The sequence below is a fragment of the Pundamilia nyererei genome, unplaced genomic scaffold, assembly GCF_000239375.1.
Source record: "Pundamilia nyererei isolate P.nyererei 1_Seehausen unplaced genomic scaffold, PunNye1.0 scaffold00045, whole genome shotgun sequence".
NCBI lineage: Eukaryota > Metazoa > Chordata > Actinopteri > Cichliformes > Cichlidae > Pundamilia > Pundamilia nyererei.
This window is the reverse complement of record NW_005187446.1, coordinates 856138-877100: the sequence shown is the minus strand read 5'-3', so window position 1 is coordinate 877100 and position 20963 is coordinate 856138. Positions and strand designations below refer to the sequence as shown.

At 44.6% G+C, this 20963-nt stretch overlaps 1 protein-coding gene across 1 annotated transcript; it reads right to left on the bottom strand.

The window, feature by feature from the left end:
* Positions 1 to 7715: 7715 nt before the first annotated feature.
* On the bottom strand, positions 7716 to 19578 carry LOC102212330 (lissencephaly-1 homolog A). Its single transcript, XM_005731868.1, has 14 exons — positions 19297 to 19578; positions 14647 to 14765; positions 13963 to 14192; positions 13499 to 13622; positions 13116 to 13237; positions 12547 to 12633; positions 12253 to 12342; positions 11870 to 11958; positions 11010 to 11232; positions 10788 to 10910; positions 10199 to 10364; positions 9354 to 9442; positions 8281 to 9190; positions 7716 to 7772 (listed from the first exon to the last, which is right to left on the bottom strand). The coding sequence occupies exons 1-13, from the start codon at positions 19384 to 19386 to the stop codon at positions 9084 to 9086; spliced, it is 1659 nt and encodes a 552-aa protein (XP_005731925.1). The 5' UTR covers positions 19387 to 19578; the 3' UTR covers positions 7716 to 7772; positions 8281 to 9083.
* Between the last annotated feature and the right edge of the window lie 1385 nt (positions 19579 to 20963).

The window sequence follows — 20963 nt, the reverse complement described above, 5'->3', positions numbered from 1 at the left end:
GAGGGGGGGGAAAAAAGAAGAAAAACATCTTGTTGTGGTAACATCAGTCCTTTGATCACATGTGCAGTTCACTGATACATCAATCTGTCTTTGTAGTGTACCATCCAAACCTTTGGGAAACATCGATTTTCAGCAGGAACGGTTCCTCGCTTCCATTCATGTCCTGAATATTTGAAGTACCTGTGCAGCGTCCGGCAGAAAAAAGGTTCGCCGAGAAAAGGTGAACGTCGGCCAGATAATTAAGAGAACAAATCATGAGGAAAAACTGAAACAAAAACAGGCTCCTCTGCATAGTGCAGAGGGATATAGCCACACTATTTGCATTTCGGGCGCCCAAAGCAGGGAATAAACAGCAGTTTTTGGAGCGTGACATGTTAAACACATTGGCTGCTGGCTACAGCCGTGCCAAACAGCTTTGTGAAATGCCCCGTTCAGTGTGTGGAGGTGCTCAGAATGGCTTTTTAACCATCTACAAGCCTGTTAATCTGAGCCAAATTTGAGTGTCATGTTATGTAAAAAGAAGACTCTGCCGGGATTGCCATTAATACTAAACAGCTTCACATGTGGGGCTGGATCGGTGGGAACGGTTGTGGAAGCACAGGTAGGGCATTTCGGGGATAATGGGATGCTTCATGGTTGTTTAAACTGCTTGTTTGTGAATTAGTCGTGGCGGGTCGAAGCTTAGCAGAGCTCGGGGCCAAATAAAGGCTGGAAAACGGAGAACATGTCACAGTGACGCAGATCCACATTAACAGAAATTTACACCAAGCCAGAAGGAAGGACGGACGGACGGAGGAAAGGAGGGAGGTGAGTTCAGATGTTCCTTTTTTTTGTTTTTTGTTTTTTTAGACCTCAGGGAAGCAGGAGTGTTTTGTGATGGCTGGATACCTGGGATCCCTGAATTCATTTCACAGTTTAGAGAAAATAAAAACGGTGCTGCGGGCGCACCCTCCGGTCTTGTTGATGCTCCTCCTCAGGCCCCGTAGAAATGTTTACCATATGGAAAAACAGTCACCTCAGAGGTTCACAACAGGGATCCTGACACAGCAAGAGACACAGAGGAGAAGAGTGAGAGGGATAGAAGGAAAGTAAGAAGCTGGGGAGGCCCGGTGATGGAAGGAAAAGGCAGAAGAAGAGAGGAGAAGTGGAGCACAAAAGCCTGAAGCTGGAAAAGTTGTGCACATGCAAAAAGGAACGCTGCGTCGCAGGGGGACGGAGAGGGTGGCGGGGGGGGAGGAAGAAACGGAAGAGCAGCGAGGAAGGAGGAGAGGAAGGTGGAGGTGAAGCTGATGGGAGGGGAGGAAGTGAGAGGGGGAGCACTGGAGTGTAGCTCTATAATTATCCTGATTGAGATTAACTTTAAATACTCTCGAATATAAGCATCATTTCATGGAGGGTGGTTGGGCGCCTTTTTTGATAGGCCCAGGATGACTCATCCGGTGAGGGAGTTTAAAACACTGATACATCTTAGAGCAGCGCCAACACTTCAGGCCTGAATACTCTACAGAGAATAGCACCACCGTCCAATTACACTCCAGGTACGTCCTTACAGTGCATGCGAAAAGGTAATACGGGTGCTTCACACACAGACACGGAAGAAAACTTCAATCCAGGGGTTGCACGGAGACTCGCACACGCACATACGGCTTAGAGACTGACACAAACACGCACGCACGCGCACACACTCGGGCCGTGTAGAGCTGGTGAGGCGACTCATTACCTCTCCCTGTCGGTGAAGGAGGAGGAGGTGCTGTGCAGCGTCTGCCGGCTGTCCTCCGAAGCAAGGGAGCGAGGGAGAGCGAGGGAGAGGGGGGGTGCTACGCCACGGGAAAGCGGGGGCGGATGCTGGGAACAGCTGCGATCGTAACTGGGAGAGAAAGGATAGTCAGATAGATAGGTGGAGGAAGAGGAGGAGAGTAGGGGGACAAGATTTGCAAAGGATGAAGAGTTAAAGAGGCAAGCAGTCGGCATGGAGTGGGACACAAGTGCGAGGACGAAGAGAGATAAGACAAACGAGAAGAGAAACGGGGCATAAACAGATGCAATAAAGTTAGTTTGAGTTTGAGACAGATATTACAGTAAGAGAGGGCGAGACGGATACGAGGAAACGACAGAGAGATTGAAATGAAGAGAGGCGCGGAGAGGATAAGGAGAGCGATCAGAATGAAAGACACAGAGGGAGAAACAAAGTCAGAGAACATCAGGAACAGCCGATCCATTTAGCATCAGCGAACACATTATCCTGCCACTGTGAGAGAGAATTAGTGCACTCATCGGACTCATTAAAACACTGTCGGAGAGGGGAGAGAGGGGGGGGAGGGAGGCAGAGCGAGAAATGGGGAAGGAGACTTCACTGTGAGATGTGGGGAGGGAGTCAGAAGGTTGGAGGTGGGAAGGATGCAACAAGGCGAAGAAACGGACGGAGCAGTGGCGCGTGACTGAGGTGTCGTGCCATTACTCCTGTAAGGAGAGGGGAGTTCTGGTGAAGACGCAGTTGAGAGGCGCAGGTTCGGGCTCTTTGGAACACTTAGACGCACAACAAAGCTGTTCTCACCGCCATAAAAGCCCTCGTGCACCCTCATCGTCCCTCAGTAACACCTGTTCTTTCCTGGCTGACTCCTCTCACTGTACGCGCACACACAAACACACACCGTCACACACTTGATGACATTAGCCACACTGACGATTTTAGGGCTGGGAAAATCACTGAGCACATATGCCGCTCTTCTATAATCATAATGAACTGGACTGTGGCCAATTTCCACTATAGGCTATCATTTCGGTCCATCTGTACCCCCTTCCCGTTCCTTCCGCGGCACTTTCTCCCTCTAACACATGGTGTTATTTACACATTTATGACACTGAAGTATGAGCCAGTCTATAGAGAGGAGCTGCTGCCATGTCTCCAGACTGACTCCCTGCAGTTCTCGCTATTCTAATACCACTTGGGATTCACTAAGCAGTGTAGGGTTTTTTTGTTTTTTGTTTTTTTGCCAGCGCCAGGTGAAGTAAGTTATCGAAACAAGAGCGAAGGCCAGTCTCAGGAACAGAGAGAAAGGGGGGCTTATCATGTATCAGCTCACGGCAAGCTGGAGGATTATCTGTGGATCTGCAGCCGGACTGGCGGTGCTGGGAGAGATAGGAGACTGGTGGGGGAGATAAGAGAAGTACCGGCTGTGCAGAGACAGGCAGCTTTAGAGCAAGGCACTGACGATAACTTGAACAAAGCGAGGAACCTAAAAGAAGTGTGTGTGTGGGGGGGGGGAGAGAACAGGTATTCAACGAAAGGAAGAGAAAAAAAATCCAGTGGGAGCCGAAGGGGAAGGAGAAACGAGGAGGGGAGGGGTAGATGGGGTATGAGGGGTAGATAATGTACGAGTGTGGGAGCAAAATTGAGATTAAGAGAGAGCGTGAAAAGGGGATATGAGGGAGAACAAATCATACCGATGCAGGCAATGAAAAAAAAGTGATACAACAGAAATTCAGGTAAGATGTGCAGATGAGATTACAGTAAGGAAGAGGAGGAGGAGTGCGAGAAGGGGGGGAGGGAGTGTGAGAGTGGGAAGAGAGGGGTCCCAGCGGTCAAATAAATGAGCCGTTATTGGTTTGATCAGCAAGGCGAAGAAGTGCTTCACTACATCGCGGAGAGATAATGGCCATGTGTGTACGGATCACCTCCTACCTGCCTCCCCGGCCTGAAAACATAACACATGCACACACACACCGCCCACTCTGCGTCTATACGCTCGGGGACGCCACGTGAACACCCAAAACTATAAGACAAGAGATCACTGGTTATAGTTAATGCTTAATCACTGCAACTTTAATGGCTCTAAATGATACATCTGTGCCAATCGTGACTTTTGGGAACACAAGTGCTGTTAATAAAGTCATTAGTGAGCAATTACTCAGCTCTCATTTAGGCCCGTAACATAATCGGCGACAGGCGCACAGACAAGACGGGCAGGCCAGCGTGTGCGGGCAAACACATCTGCAGCCATTAAAGTCTCCTCTTCAAGAAAAACCCCACTCATCTAAACCCCATGCATCTGTCCCATTACACACATGTGTGGGGGAAAATGGTGTCTCTTGCTTACTCGCTTTATTTAAAAAAACAACAACAAAAGTCTAAATACTACTACATAAAAAAGCAAATTCAGCACTCTACTAAACTGTCTATAAAACATGAGGCATCTGGGTTTTTATGATGGATTTGACTTATAGGTCTCAAAATTAAAGACAATTAGGTGGTTATTAAAGCTTGTTTATGCCAATGAAAAACACCCATATGTCAAAATTTTGACTTACTCAAAAGTTTGAGTTAAAAATCCAAAGTTAAGTTAAAATGAACTCTGCCTGGCAAAAAAAGAGAAAGAAAGAAAAAGGGAAAAAACTCAGTGATGGAAACAAGTTCCATAGATGGTGCCATAAACCTGCATTTTTAATTTATTTCCAGCAGAGGGAGACTCATCTGGGTCCAAGAGGAAGCCTGGCTGTACAGGAGTCTAAGATAAAGTGGTAATGATGCTCACCTCAGAGCTGAAAAATGAAACCAGTCCATAAACTGCAGTTCCTCTAGTGGCCACTTGAGGCTGGCTACAAAAGTGAGTCAGTCGCCACTGACTTCTATGTTTAAATTGCCAACATACACCATTAAAAGGAATATTTGCAGCCTAGTATTAAATACAGTTTTGGCATCTATGGATTATTTAACCTTTATAACAACTGTACAGCAATGACATGTTTTATAAGTCAATTGTTTTGATGTTTTTAAGGCTTAAAAGCTGTGGCAACACAGGTAGCTTCAGTCAATAGCTGCCTTTAAGCTTGAGTCACACAAGCCTAGATATCAGTGTGTTAGCACAGGCCCTGAAAGAAAAAATGTGTATTATGCAGTAGCTGGAGGTTGCTAGCAGTCGCTAGCATAAAACTGGTTGAAATAGAGATACACAGTGCTACACCAAAAACTTCTTGTAGTTCCTTTGGTTGTTAGCAAGTTACTGTGGTACCCTCAGTCTGCACGGAAAACAGCAGGTTGCCTGTAAATGATGCAAACCAGAAATAATGATATTCTGCCTTTAGAGAAGAAGTGGTTTGCTTAAAATGTGTTGGGTGGAGCAGTAAGGCATAACTTTTACAATGAAGGCGAATGTTTTCTGTTTGTGAACTCCATCACATTTTTTCGCAATTACTGCTCAGAGAGTAAATGCAGAGACCGCAGACAAGCCGGCGTTATTCATGTCAACTGTGGGTGACTGTGGTAACATGCTAGCAGGCAAAGCAATCACAAGGAAGTTTCTGGTGGAGCACCGTCAGGAACTTCCAGCGACGGTTCAAGTCTGTGCTTCAGTTTTAATGAGTGAAATTCACAGCAGTATTTTAATCAGTCTGTTAATTAAGACTAATTAGCAGATGTCTGTGTCTTTGTGTTGCTCACATACAGTTTATGGATGCTACTTGCTCAGCTTGCTAACCCGAGTTTGTTAGCCTTAGCCAATTACTCCATCCACTTGCCCAAATACAGCAAATACAGGCTCCACAAACCAATATGGTCAGCAGCCAAAATGCTAGATTTGAAGCTTCCACCAAACAATGGGTGACATCATGGCTTCATAGGTATGTCCACTTCCTATGTAAAGTCTATCCTAACGAGTTTGTTTTTGGTCTTATTAGTTTAAGAGAAGATTATGAATTTTACTTAGCAAATCATGCTCCCATTCGGAGTAAAATAATCAATAAAGCAGGCTGTGATTCAGCCCATGGCTAGCATGTGATTAACACAGTGTTACCTATTAGCACGCATACTTGCTTACTGGTTAAAAAAACAAGAGAGCGACATCTGAAAACACTCATCTCAAGGACTCAGCACAAGTGAAGACTTTGTTAACCCACCGGTGACATCACAGTTTATGGCCTTGTTTTCTTTTACATATGCTTTACTCTGTTAACACTTATGACCTGTCCTGACAAGTTTCTGAGTCAGGTATAACCTACAGTGAAGATTAAGCCAAGATTACGATTTTGCCTTTCTGCACCCTCTCCTCACTGTCTTTGGATAACAACCAGGTCATCAAATCGAGATTAGTCCACTTACAATTATTAAAATATTAATGAAGTGCAATTATCTAGTAATTAATGAGATAAAAGTCTGAAGACAGAAAACAAATTTTTTTTCTGTAGCAGAATATTTTGTTTTTAATCATCTCATTACGCCTCAGGTTTTTCTTTCAACTCCTTGGTGGGGTTACAAATCCCCATGTTGGGACTGTTCTAATCAAACATTCAGCTGGCCTCAACACATCCCTGCTTTAATGGAAAGAACCATGATTTTAAAATAAAGAACAAAAACAAGATGATAATTAGCAGCTCATACACCTCTCTCAACACTAAAGTGTCCAAGATGCTGCTACATTCATATGCTTCCACTGAAGTGTGCAATTTCAGTTTTTGGAAAATACCCAGTTTCTATTTCTTACCATTGTAAAAAAAAAAAGGCCCTGAGGTATTTTAACCAGAAGAATCCAGTAACACCACCCTGCTGCGTGTCAGGCTTACACGAGGAAAGTCGCCTCATCCTTACTCAGCAATGCCCACCTCATATTTATGTGGTCATGGACACAAACACACACACGACACGGTGGAGGAGAGAATTTTGGTTCCTACCAGAGTTTGGCTGTAATGATGACTGCTGTCAGGATGAGCAGCGAGGAGATGGTCACGGTGACATAGAACTGTGGGTCCACTGTAACACACACATTTACACACACACTCACGAAGTTATTCATCTCAGATTGTTTAGCTGTATCCAGAACAAAAGAAGAAAACAGTGTAGCCAGCTGAAACATCAAATTGGACGTGCAAGACTCTAGCCTCCAACTATCACACCCATCCGATGACGTCTCCTCTGTGTTTTGCAGTTATGACAGCGGCTAATTCTTCCCTGTGAGTGATGAGAACTTTATTAGGCAATCCCCGCCGCAGACACAGCCGGGTGCACACAGCTGGGTGTCAGCCTTCACCCTCATGACAGCTAATTCCCTAGAGGACTCCTGGCATGTGAGTGTGTTCGCTCACTGCAACTCATGGACACCTTTATTTAGAAATCCTTCATCTCTTGATGCCCACCTTCCTCAGGCTCTGTCTCCTCTGCCTCAGTCCCACCATCCTCCACTCCCTTCTTGGGCTCCAGTGGTGGCTGCATGCTTTCGTCAGGGTAAAGCCAGTTCTCAGGCGTGGCGGTGCTGGCCTCTTGCTGGTTCCCATGCAGGTACAGGTGATCGGTTTCCTGGCTGGAGAGGAAGTGGTAGGTCTCGTCCTCCAGCTGCTGCGTGGGACCCCAGACCACCGCCCACAGAGGGGTGGGCGTGACTTGGGCGGTGACGGACAGCTGGACCGACAGGGCGTCCACCTGCTCCTCGGCCTCTCTGTCGTCACGGTTACAGGTGGAGGGCTGTGTCACCAAAGCAACCAGGAGGAGAGAGATGAGGCCAGTCAGTCGTGCGACAGGAGAGATGGAGCTGGAAGGAAAGGTGAAGGAGAAAGGATGAGAGAGGGTGGAGTGACAGGACAGTTATCTGAGAAAATGCATTGTCCGCGGCCGCCCTGCACGACCTCAACAGCTTAGACATTGATTCTCAAGCCGGCCATCACTCAGAATGACATTTTATGCATCTGCGTCCCACACATCTCTCCACCTCAGAAACTATCCATCTTACCATCTCTCCATCGCTTCACTCTGTTCACTGAGACTCCTCTTCTCCGATCATCTCTCTCTGTAAGATAAAACAGAGGGGCAAGAGAGGAATAAAAGCCAGAAAGGGGGGAGGGTCCTGCTTTTTGTCGCCTCCTTTCTTCTTCTTCTTCTTGTGTTTTGCCACATAAAATCCATGTAAACACAGACAGCAGCAAGAGTGCTGGCGAAAAGCCAACTCTGTCACATTTTGAAAGAAGCACACACGCGGACTCCCCGGGGCATCACAATCTAAAGCTCAACTGTCCGCCACATGTTCACACACATCTGCATGGTGAAAAAAAAAAACATCCAGAAGTACACACCGGTCGTCTGCTCTGCCCTGTCACACACATCCACAGCGCACACACACCTGAGCATGGCACATTAATCATCATTAGAGTCGTCATGCATGGAGCGAGCACTCTATAAGTCACTTTGAGCAGAGAGAGATAACTTCCTATCAACAACTACTGCATAAATGCCACAGAAATGTCACTCAGAGACACACGAACACAGGCGCTCCGACACATATCAGTTATCATGCCTACCTCTGGCTGTGGAGAGAGGGAATGAGAGAGGGAGACAGAGAGAAAGGGGGAGATACAGCGAGAGAGAGAGAGAGAGGGAGGGAGGGGAAAAAAAAGCATCGGTTGCCTTAGCGACTGAGACATGCAGAGTCTGGTGGAGTAAGAGAGGGGAGAGAGAGCGACGTGGGGAGGGCAAGAGACTGTAGGAAAGAGATTTAAATGCTAATTATGTGTTTTTTTTTTAATGGGTTCAATTAAACGGACACAGAGGAAAAAGAAATGAATTTGACGAGCCAAACAGAAATGATACCGAGGACGACATTAATAAGCTCATTTTGGAGGCGGAGGTTAAAAAAAAAAGAAGAAACCTCTCCAATTGTGTTTACAAAGACAGCAAGGACACCCCAGAGAGAAAAAAAGAGACAGAAATACAGACAGTAAAGAGGAAGAGGCGCGAGAGAAAGGGATGACGGGAATAAAATTTAATTTACATTCATTTACGCTGGCAGGGGAGGCTAAAGAACTGGTGTTTCCAGAGGAGACGGGGTCAGACGGAAATACAAAAAGAGCAAAAAAGAGATGCAAATTTGTTGGTGAGAGTCACAGTGTGACAGCTTTATTGTATGTGAAAATAATATTTACACAGAAAACAATCTGCTTATCGCGCTCACACGCACACTCGCTCACTTTCTCCTTCCAACACTGATACTCGGTCTGTCACACTTCACACCCCTGCACCCTCCCTCGCTGTCACTTCGCTCCCACCCTCTCATTTCCTCTTCATGGCTGCAGGCCGTGGTGTTCTCGGCACGAGAAAGTGGCGCTCACTGGAGAGCGCAGCGGAGCCACGAGCCGGACCCTGCGTCCTCCTCCGCGGCGGCGGACCGGCTGTCTTTTCCTTCATTGCCGCCTTCGTCGTTATCCTCGTAATCTAAATTAGACGAGGGGGGTCATAACGATTTTTCACGACAAGCATCACCTAAAATTAACACGACCGTATTCATTTCGGCAATTCCACGGTTGCTCATTAAACGTGTGAGGCAGCAAATGAAGATGTGAATGTGTGTGAAATTGCAGCGTGTGTGTGTGTGTACCATCAGTCTCCTCATCATCTTCAGTGTCTCCCTCTGACTCCAGTAAACAGGAATCCATTAGACTGTCTATCCTTGCCGTGACATCACCCCTGTAACATTTACACCCGCAATTAAATAAAGCAGGCGCTTTGAACTCGTTATAGTTCACAGAAGAGCCCGATTTCATCTCAAGTGGACCAAACAGTAAAACTACTGCATAGCAACCTATAGATCACGCTCTGGCAACACTCGCATTTAGAAAACAGATGAAAAACAGCCTGAGATGTCTGAGGGAAAAGGTGCAGCTGAGGAAATACGTCTCAATTTTCCATGTTCACTCAATCTACTCTCATTAGATGTGCATTATAATTTACACAGCTGATCTACAAAGGCACAAAACACTTCATATGTGGAGTAAATCATAACTGAACAACCACAGTATGTTCTGATTAATGAGTCCTCAATCGGTGTGTCGTGGAAATACTTTCAACTTTTCACAGATTTTTACTCCCGGTACAGTCAAGCTGGTACCACTGCACCGAGATTTCGTCAAAAAATTGGAAGCATTCATGACTTTTCTTTGCAAACCCGTCCAGTGGACCAGATTGGGCCCTGTGGCAGGCTGGTTCTAGCCCCTTATATTCGCCTTAGATTTAACACCCCCTGAACCAAAAGCATGATATCAAGATAAATGTGTGTGTCAAAATCAATTAAACCCATTAGCACATTAAATCCAATTATAGCTTTAGAATTAAAAGTGCAGCTGACCTCAGAACAAACAATGAATATTCAAATAAGGAAGATAATTGAGCAGCTTGGATCTATAATCTTTTTAAGCCAGTGGTGTTGACAAGTATCGCTCCCACCTTTGCCTCCCGGAACTCGGGAGCTGCTCCCAAACGATGAGGTCTTGACCTCCGGTGACCCATCGGTGGTCTCCGCTCCCAGTGGTCCATGCTGCAAAGCAGATGATTCTGGGAGCGTCAGGCCAGGTCAGAGAGGCCAGGTACCGACACTGAGGCAGAGAGAACACTAGAGAGAGGAGAGAGACATGATGGGACCGGAAGTCAACGGAGGAACATAAAGTGTGTAAAACTGCGTTTTTACATTCTCGGTAAATTAAAATTGGTTTGCTCGTTTTCCAGCAATACAGCACTGGTCCCCAGTCTAGAACCAGTTCCGCATATTTCGCCTCCCCTAAAAAGTAGCTGGCAGAAACACACCATCACCAATCTGCTGGCCTCAAAGCTGGAATTGCTGCGGGATGCAGCCCCCAGACTCTGTCCACAATGATCTCCTTCCCACGGTAATTATCCCAGCTTCTGTTAGCAACACTGCATAATTATTGGTTTTCAAAGGTGCCAAAAAATGGTCTGGTTCTCTGAAGATACCAAAGCACTGCAGGCTTTACAACAGCACCTGCAATGGTAAAAAAAAGAGAGATGTGGGACTCACAATTTAGCCTGCTCTCTCCATTCGCCAGATCGTAGCAGGATCCAATTAGGAGGCCTCCCGTCTGGTGAATACAATCTGTTACTCCGGTGATACTGCTGTGATTGGTCAGTCTGGTCATCGTTCCTGTGATAATTGGACAGATGTTAGGTGGAAGGATTATGCAGATTTCACTAAATCTGCCTTCCTTTTTGGATCTTCCTCTCTGACACACACACAGCCTACCGGTCCTCCAGTGCAGGATTTTGAGCCAGGCTCGACCATAAGCCAGGAACACTCTGTCTCCCCGTGGGCTGAGGGTTAGACGCCCGCACGCCTCCCCTCCGCAGCCTGTCACCTGGCTGTTCCAGTGGTGCAGCAGCCTCAGGGGGTCTCTATCCGAACCCCGGTTCTCCCACACAGACAACCCTCCCTCAGCCGAGCCGCTGAACACCAGTGGACCCTGAGACTGCGGAGGGCACAAGAGACACAGTTGTCATGGTGATTTAAGTCTTTACCCTGTGTGTGTGTCTGTGTACACGTGTCTTAGAGTGAGTGTATGCATGTTAGTGCAAATGCAAGAGAAGTGTGTGAACAGTTTTAAAATGTCTCTGTGCTTCTGCTGCTGGTTATAAATGGATTTTGCGTTTTGCATGATAAACAACACAGAGGATGACAATGATGTGCTACGCTTTAATGCTTCAGGCATATTATGATGATTGCAAATTGAAAAAAAAAATGTGCATATCCAGCTCTGGGTTTCAATATTCATAAAAAAGCCTTTTTTCGCTCAAAATATATACAGTATGCTCTAAAATTGGACGAGCTCCACAGCTTACATCTTAACAAATATCTTTGATTTCCATTTGAAAGCAATAAACAAGGAAAGCTTGCGTGAGGATGATGTGAAGAAATATAGCCATTTGATTTCCGGGGAAGAGGCTTTTTCACAAATTACTAATCAAGAGTTTGAAAAACTACGTTAGACAGCCACAGAAGGGAAACGAAAAAACTCTTCAAGTTAAAAATAGGCTGAAAATGAAAACAGCTTGAGCATCCTCCGTGTGAAGAGAGCGTGATGGTCAGCAGGTGAGTGACCCACCCACCTGGATGGAGGTGACGGCTTCCTGGTGAGCATTGACTGACTGGCAGTTTTGGAAAGTGTCCCAGCTCCAGGCTTGAACTTTCCCCCCGTCTGCGGGGTGACAGAGTGTGAGGTTAATACGCGCTGACAGGCGACTGGCAGTCATTATTGTGGGTTACGGTTGACCCACCTGAGCCTGGCTGCCTAAACTGTGTGCCTCCATCACTGTGATTCAGCTCGATAACTCTGAGCTGCTCTCCCTAACTCACTGGCAGATGATGCCACATTGTCAGACTCTGCATGCATATTAGTCCCATAAACAACAACAACAACAACAAAAAATGGGCACATACATGCACAAAAATAGATATGTCACCAACACATACTGTCCTCAGGAAAACACACCTGATCCAGTGATGATGTAGCCATCCTCCTCCGGCACAAAGCAGAGCGCGGTCACAGCGTTGAATGTGTAGATAGACTTAACACACTGCCCTGAAGGAAACAGTAAAAATCTAATTTAACTGACAGGGCGCAGGCCATCAGTCACACAGGCAAACATTGATTACGATGCACACATTTCCCACACACAACCCTCAGGCTCCATCTACCTATATATGTATGTCACTCTATGTCGCTGTGTGTGTGTGTGTGTGTGTGTGTGTGTGTGTGTGTGTGTGTTTGTGTGGTTAAGCCTACCAATACTCAGGGCCCAGATCTTCACATAGCAGTCCACTGAGCCACTCAAGATAAACCTCTCTTTGTCGGACAAAGACAGGGACCAGGCTGTCGAGGGGGTACGCGCAGACCAAACAAAGAGCAGAATGGGGACAGAGGAGGGGAGACGGAAAGAGAAAAGAGATTACGCTGGCAAAAAGCTGTAAATAAGTGATGATGCGCAAAATAAAAAAGAGGAGACCGCAAGACAAAGACTGAAAATGACTAAAAGGGAACCATGTAATTAGTAAGAGAGACTATGGTTCGACTGAGCTGCGTCATCAGTTCACTTCTAGACTTGGTATTTTAAGTTGGGGAAGCAGGTGGGGAGGGGATGTAGGAGGAGAGCCGGAGATGTGTTGGAGTGCAAATGATGGAAGGCTGCCTGCTTCAGACAGACAGTGAACTCTCTAAAGTGTCCACTGTGGTTACCTCTCTCTGGGCTGATCTGATGAACTGCTCCTATAATTACCAAACCGCAGGACAGAGGCATTACTCAGCTCTGCTCGGCCCACATGTTAGGATGTGTGTGTGCGTGTGTGTTTCCTCACCCAGCCTCTTGCAATACTCAGGGGGAGGTGCTGCCAGACAGGTGACCCCGCCGGTGTGACCTCCTAAGTTCTTGTGCTCTGTTGCAGTGGGAACGTGCCACACCTTCACTGTCGTATCTCGACTTAAGAGTGAGAATGACGGACGGGAAGAAAAAGGGAGGGCCCAGGAGGAAAGAAAGAGAGAGGGGGGAGAAAACAAGCAAAGTTAAAAGGCGTTCCACATAAACCGCAAGAGATTTGCGCCGAGTGATCAGGCGGAGGAAGAAAACCAAATATATGTCAGACAGCGAGGGAGAGAGCAAGAGCCTATTAAGTGATAAATTAGGTGAAATGTTCACTTTGCATATCCATTATGCAAATCGAGTCTTCTTTTCCTGCTTTACCTCCCAGAAACCACCAGGTTGTCAACAGCAACCACGCAGGTGACTATGTCACTGTGACCCTGCAACAGCCTCAAGCGAAACTTCGCCTTCTCCCACGACGCTTTGAGGGATGTAAATTCAGCTTCTGTAAAAGAAATGATTTGTGCAATTAGCAGTGTTGACTCATCAGCACCCTGGCTCGTTAATCTACACACTTCTTCAATATGGATTAGTCTGCCACTGCAAAGCGTGGGGCTAAATTAGCTCCAAGGATGCAAAACGTGGGCCCTGTCTTCAGGGAAGCATATGCAGCCAGTTGGTTTTAAAACTGGCAGCCTCGTGAGCTTGTTAGGACTCCTTCGGGGCAAAGAAGAATAATCTGATTTTAGATGTTAATCACAAATTAGGGCACCGCTTTGTGCTTTTAACTGCCAGTGACAAATCGTAACGGCAATCTCTACAGCCACTTTTCTTAATTATCCCACCTTCCTGCCGTAGTAGCCGCTCCTCGTCAGAGCCCGCGCAGTCGCCTGACACGTCCCGACAGTTATCTGACACCTTGGCCGCCGCTGTCCTTTCCCGCTCTCTGCCCATCTCCGCCTTCCTCTGCCTGGCAGCCGGGGCTGGCGCTGCTTGAGCTCTGGACTCCTCTTCTCCCTTAAGGATCTTGGAGGCTGGAGGCGTCTGTGATGGAAGGGCCTCAGGGACATCCTCCCTGTGCCAGTGCAGAAAGCAGGTGCTGAATATATAATCGAGATGCAAACTGCACACAGTCACAGCTTGGTGACAGTGAGGATACCTGCGGAGGATCTCCAAGTGTCATACAAACTAAAATAATACTCCTGTAAGAGTAGTAGTCTGTAGTCTGCCTGCCAGGAGAAAATCAGCGTACTTCATTCAGTTTTATGTTAATGTCCACACACATGCGGATTTCCCTCCTTAGGGGCTCCAATAAGGACAACGACATCCCTGAATGATGTTTACACATGACGAGCAGGAGAAAGTTCCAAATTTCCTAAAGCATGACAGTATTTGACCTGCAATGTGTTTGGATAGACATACAAAACAGATCAAAGGCTTCAAAGTGAATGTTGTTGCTTTTGAAGAATTATGTTTCTCTTCATCTGCCCCCCCACCCCGTGGCTGGTACCTCTCCCTCACTTCCTTACACTTGTCTTTTCATCTTCTCCTTTTTTCCGTCTCCCACAATCCCAAGAGTTTGCTGCGGGCCAGAAAGCTGCAGCTGAAGCTCAGCCAATCTGGAACGAAGCTCCGCCTTCCTGGAGATCTGAGAAGGGAAGAGGCACGAGATTGGTTGTAAACCAAGCTGCTAAATCCACAAGTTGTTTATATGCACAACCAACATACCCGGCCTGTCTCGATTTATTAGACTGCAGCCCGCAACATACAGCATACTCCTGTTAGATTGTGAGCTTTGAAATATGCATGAATGAGTGAATCAAGCGTGTCAATTTTAGATTAGGTGGCTGGTTCCTCGGTTAAAGGAGCACTCCCCTAGTTTTTATTTCTCAATTTATTTGTCAGCGTTTTACTCTGCCTGTGAAAATCAGTGTTTGTATCTTTCGTGGCTCTCGGCGGAGCTTCGAAATCATGGTGGTTTTTACCAGCAGGAGATTGCGGAATACAGATTTTTAAAACACGGGTTCAGGCATTTGAAAATCTCCAAGGCGCAGTGCATCTAACACGCTTTTTCATTGTGGGAAATGTATTCTTAAAACAGAACAATAAAGTGTTGCTGTGTAATCGTAATATTTGATCATCAGCTGTGGAAGAGCCACTTTAATCTAGGTAAGACTAGTTAAGACTGCCGTCTACTTTTCTAATTAAAAAAGGAACCAGCAAATATATCTGTCAGATCAATTATTTAAAGAAAAGGCACAACGTTTCACTCTAAAACAGGGGTATCAAACATGCAGCCTCTGCAGGCCACAACTGGACCACCTATTGTGGCATGCACATATATATAAATACCTAGAATGGACAGGAGGACAGGCTAGAGGTAGCAGAGCTGAAGATTTTCATTAGGAGTGGATTAGATCAGAATGACAGCTCAAATAAGTATCAAGGCAGAGATGGTTTGGAGTTGTGCATGGGAGGGATAGTGGAGATACTGGACAAAGGATGCTGAACGTGGAGCTGTGTGTAGTGAAGGAGGACATGCAGAGGGCTGATGTGAGAGAAGAGGATACTAAGGGTAGGTGGGAAGAAGATGATCGACTGTGGCAACTCCTAAAGGGAACAGCCAAAAGAAGAAGAAGAAGAAGATTGTATTTTGTTGGATAAAAATTGTTTTGAAAGAGGTTAATGATTCAGACCTCTAAGATCATGACATGAGCCATTCTTCTCATTTTTACAGGCTTCTTATAAACAAAGACATTCCCTGTGGCAAGTAGGTTTTGGAATGAAGATCCATGATCACGAAGTTACAGGTTTCTTTGTAATAACAGAACGTGGAAAAACTGCACTTATTTTTCTAAAACATCTCAGGTTGCACTTCATCTGTTTTGTGAATGGGAGGCTTGTTAAACGCATTCAGAAGGTCGATCTTCACATTGTATAAGAAAAAAGGAGAATTTAAAAGTCTGCTTTTATTACATGATTACTATGAAGTGTTTTCACCGGTAGGACCCACCTGAGATCAAACTCGGTTCCTAGTGGCCTATGAACTTAAATGAGTTTGACACCGCTGCTCTAAAATGTAGCGAAGTAGAGAAATAAATGGTAATGCTGAAGGAAAGCACATCAAAATTAAGTTTCTTCTCCCACACGGCAAAGTAACACTTCATTTTTCACCTTTATTGGATTATTGTGATCTGCTCTTTATGAAAGAATCCCACTACGTTGGATACTCTAAACCATTGTGCCTTACCTTTTATTACTAGCTGTGAAAACTGCACATAACACTGTTCTCTAAAGTGATAAGAAGCCAGCTGTATATGTCCAAAGACTAAAGCAGGCTGTTATAAATGAATCTCTCCTTGGCCTGGTTCCTTCCTCTGATTGGTTTAAATACACATGTGTTTAAACCACGAATGTTTGCTTGCAGAGTCGAAATAAAGTCAGACGCACCTGCTCCTCTTCCTGGTTTCTCCTATGGAACAAGCTGAGATGTTTGAACTGGTTAGTATGGGGATTTTTAAGCTATTTTTTAAAAGACTGCAGAGGCAGCAGGTGCATTTACTCCTAAATTTGCACTATAATTGATTTGAAATTGTACCCGTTTTGATCTTTTCCTGCACATAAAGTCGATATCATCTTCCCTGTATTGGTTTTTTAATCTAAACTTTCATCACATTAAGTAAAGGACACAATAAAGCCACTTTCAGCTGCTTCCTTATCCACGAGGGGTCGCCACAGCAGGTGGCTTTGCAGATGTTTTTTTTTATGCTGGCTGCTTTTGCTGACGTAACCCCCAGGGGATTGGTTTCTCCTCCTGGGATCAAACTGAGGATCTTTCACTTGTTAGGCGAGTGTGTAAACCACTACATTGTGAAGCAAAGGATGCAATACTAAAAACTCTGAATATAACTGCATTTTAACAACACTGCAAAGAAAATGTTGCTACTCTTTTATGTTTTTCAGTCGCTTCATCACATTGCAATAGAGAGACGATCTGTTTTTATAAATAAGAACTGATTTAATTTGCACAATATGTTTGTTATTGTCACCGTTTCATATTACCTTTATGTTTTGATTTGTTTTTTTATGACGTAAAGTGTAAATGCTCCCGACTGACTTCCTCATAATCAGCTGATTTTTTAGACTTTATCATTTGGGTTTGCTCAATGATACCGTCAAATATGTCAGTGGTTGTTCCTGCTGCATTTCGTTGCCTCAATCCCTGTTAATCTTGTGTCATTTTTCTTTTTGCATAAGATGGCGTGTCCCTTTCACTCACTTTATGAAACTTTAGAGGGAAGCAAGGTCATTATGCTAACAGTGAAACTAAAAAAAGAACTAAACTGATACAAGCTAAATCACTCTTTGAAACAAAATTGAATTAAAAACAAAATGTCAAAAAACTCCGGCGGGAAGCATCCAGTTGCTGTGATACTTGTAGTGTCCTAATCTGCTGGCTCATCTCAGATCATCCTCTGTGATCCAGGTCCTACTTCATTTTCAGAATAGATATATTCAGGATCCTCTTTCCAAACTGAGGGTTTTACTGCATATACATAATTCTGGCAACACAATATTATAACCAGTATTTTACATAAGTGGGGCTCATTTATTTTAGTTTAACATCCATTTCTGTTTCTTAAATGGACAGGTATGCATAAACTTCTATTATGTAAGGTAACAAAACCTTTTTACCCTAACTACAGCTGGAAATATGCATAGTTACACCATAAAGGTCAGGTTTAAGCCAAGAAATTATACAGAATCTGATTATACAGAACATGTCAGTACCAATGTTGCTTTTTCATTTCACAGCCAAACGCTGCATTCGTAAGTGCTGAAATGTGACTGTATTAGAAAATGCCTTTGGCACAGAGGGAATCACAGCGAGATGATGGAGATGAACCTGGTATCTAAACGCAGGTAAATATTACAGCTTTCACGTGCTTTGACTGGCCATCTATCTCAAATGTTGATATGACCCTTGAAGGTTTACCCAGCATGCAATGTTTGACGTTTTCTCCAGTGAATGATGAGAAAACAAATCAAACATGAAGGATGCCATTGCTTGTTTGTGTTACTCCATGTCACAGAGATTAAACTGGTGTCATGCAATTGAAACTATGATGTACAAAGTTTGTCTTTAGACTTTGACACCTGGAGTTTTATATATGTTATTATATATACAGTTATAGATAGAGAGAGAAAAAAAAGCTCCAAATTTCAGCCCACCTGAGGCCCTGCAACTCATAAAATGCTTATATAGTAAGAAGATAACAACTTTCATGGATTCATTAAATAGACTAAAGTTCTGAGGGGTCAGGTGGGAAGCACTGGTTGTTTTTCATTGAATGAAGGTTCTCAAACTGACGGAACCAGCTAAACTTAAGGTTTAAAGCTCCGTCCAGATCCTTTACACGTGCTTTTAAAAGTGCCTTCATCTAAGAATATATAATTAAAAGAAAAACGATCCTATTTCAGATGATGTGCAGGCTATTTTCCACAACTATGAATGCAGGTGTGTCTTGAAATTGAAATTTTGGCTTGCATTGTTTATGCACAAAATGTTTGGGGAAAAACGCTGCGAAATGCCTTTCAGCTGGAAATGTGTGTCACGCCATGCATGCATGCATTTACAGTCCTGCTGCCAGAACCAGGGGCAGCTTAGTACACGGAAATCACTGCTGTGGGGCTCGGCCACTCTCTTATTGCATTCACATTCTGGTCTTTAACACGCAGAGGCTCTCCTGAAGTTTCTGATTATTATATTTTCCAGATGCATTCGGCTCAACCTGTGATCTTCTGCTGTTCCTGGGGCGAAAACTGTCAAATTATTCATTGCACGGTTATTATTAATGCATGTTAATCATGGCTTTACGATGCCAACACTGTTATTTTTAAGAAGCCTTACTTCACACCTTTTTGCAGCTGACTTGTACTGTGTGGCAAACCTCTAATGCTTACATTGACTGTGTGGTCTATTGAATAGACAGCTTTGTTGTAGTGACTGTCAGCAGGTCAATATCTATCTGATGTTTTTAATTTAGGCTAAATGTGTGTCTGTGCTGCTCTTGCAGGTATAACCTCGTGCTTCACCTGAGGGAAATTTATTCAGGATTTACACACAGGCTACACGGAGATGTAATGAAGAGGGAAAGGCGAATGAAGTGTTTCTGTACCTTGAATCTTTCCTCTGGGGTGAGATTGATTTTTATTTCCAGATTTTCAATCTGTCTCAACTTCTTCTGCAGCTTCCTCACCTCCCCCATTGGCGTTGTCTAACCCGGTTAGCTACACTTTAAAACTGGCTTTCAAGTTGGAAGAGAGCGTCAAACAAACAGCATTTCCTTTAAATAAAGAGTCTGAAGCGGTTTAAATAAATAAAGATGCATCGAGAGGCTTAGCAGGGCGGCTCAGAGACGTGTCGCCGGATGTTGACGATGTGTTAGAGGTGTATTACTGTCCTTACAGCGCCATCATGTGGCCCGTTCAGAAAGAGGTGCTAAATCCCGTTAATAAATAATAAAAGTACACCATGTCCTTACTTAAAAACACTGTCATGCGTATGTACGGTTTCGCATACACGAAATGATATAACTGTGTGAGGCTCTTCTTCAAAATCCAGGCCCTGAAGGTCACCATGACAACCGGAGGACAGAGCTGTAAAACTGTGCTGCATTCAAATGTACTCCCTATAGCTTGTATTTCTGAGCGTCCGACGAGTGAAAGACACTCGTTAAAAAATAAATGAATAAATAAAAAATTTAAGGAAACACAAAGTCGGTTAAACTTCATTATTCAGAGATAACAATGTGTCCAGTTAGGAAGCACTAACCACTGTGGATCGTTTAACCTGCTTTGGTGCAAAGAAAGTGACAACATGAATAGTGGAGAGGCAACAACAAACAGCACTCCCCCCCCCCCCCGCCAAAAAGTGTATGCATTTTATCCAAATGCTTTATTAATCCCAGTGGAAAATTGTTTTGTTACAGGTGGTCACTTTAAATATAAATATGAAAGATTAAAAAAGTTAACTCTCTATAAAAAATAAGTAAAAATAAGTGGAATATTAATTTTAATATTCCAAAGTTAAAATGATACTATGCAGAGTATAGACAGGATATTGCAAGTGAAAATAGTCCATTTATGATAAGGAAAGTTGTAAAGATGGCCAGAGGTAGGAATGATGTCCTGTAGAATTCTGTAGTGCATGTGGCTGAATGAGTATTTCCTGAACACGCTCCAGCACAAAATGAAGACAGCGTGACGGATTGTGCAATATTGACAATAGCTTAGACAGTATCCTCCTTTCTGACACCTCTGTCGGAGAATCAGGCTCCACACACACAACATTATTGGCCTCGCGAATCAGTTTATTCACTCTGTTGTTATCCACTTCCCACATTCTGCTGCTCCAGCACACTACAGCACAGCACACGGCTCACGACAGACTCATTTTGCATGTGGTGTCCATAGATCATTGCATTCAGTTTGTGTACTATTTTTCTTTCTTTTTTTTCTAATTTGCTTTTTCCTAGTGCGCTTGTCATTAATGCATGAGACACTATCTGCAGGCCATTCAGGTTGCAGAGGTACTCCACCTCCTCCTCCTCGACTCAAGAGTGGTAGAAGTCGTAGATCCATAGAAGGGCATTAACCCACCAGGTCTGGTACCTGCTCCTTTACTTGAAGTGGAACAGGAGGAGCACTGACAGAGCCCTACAGTGCATATTTCACCTGTGCTCACAGACCAGCACCATGCATCTTCATTGGCATTTGCCAGAGAACTGGCAGATCTGTCTGTTTCATCCTGGGCAATTAATTTGTTTCTTTTATATATATATAT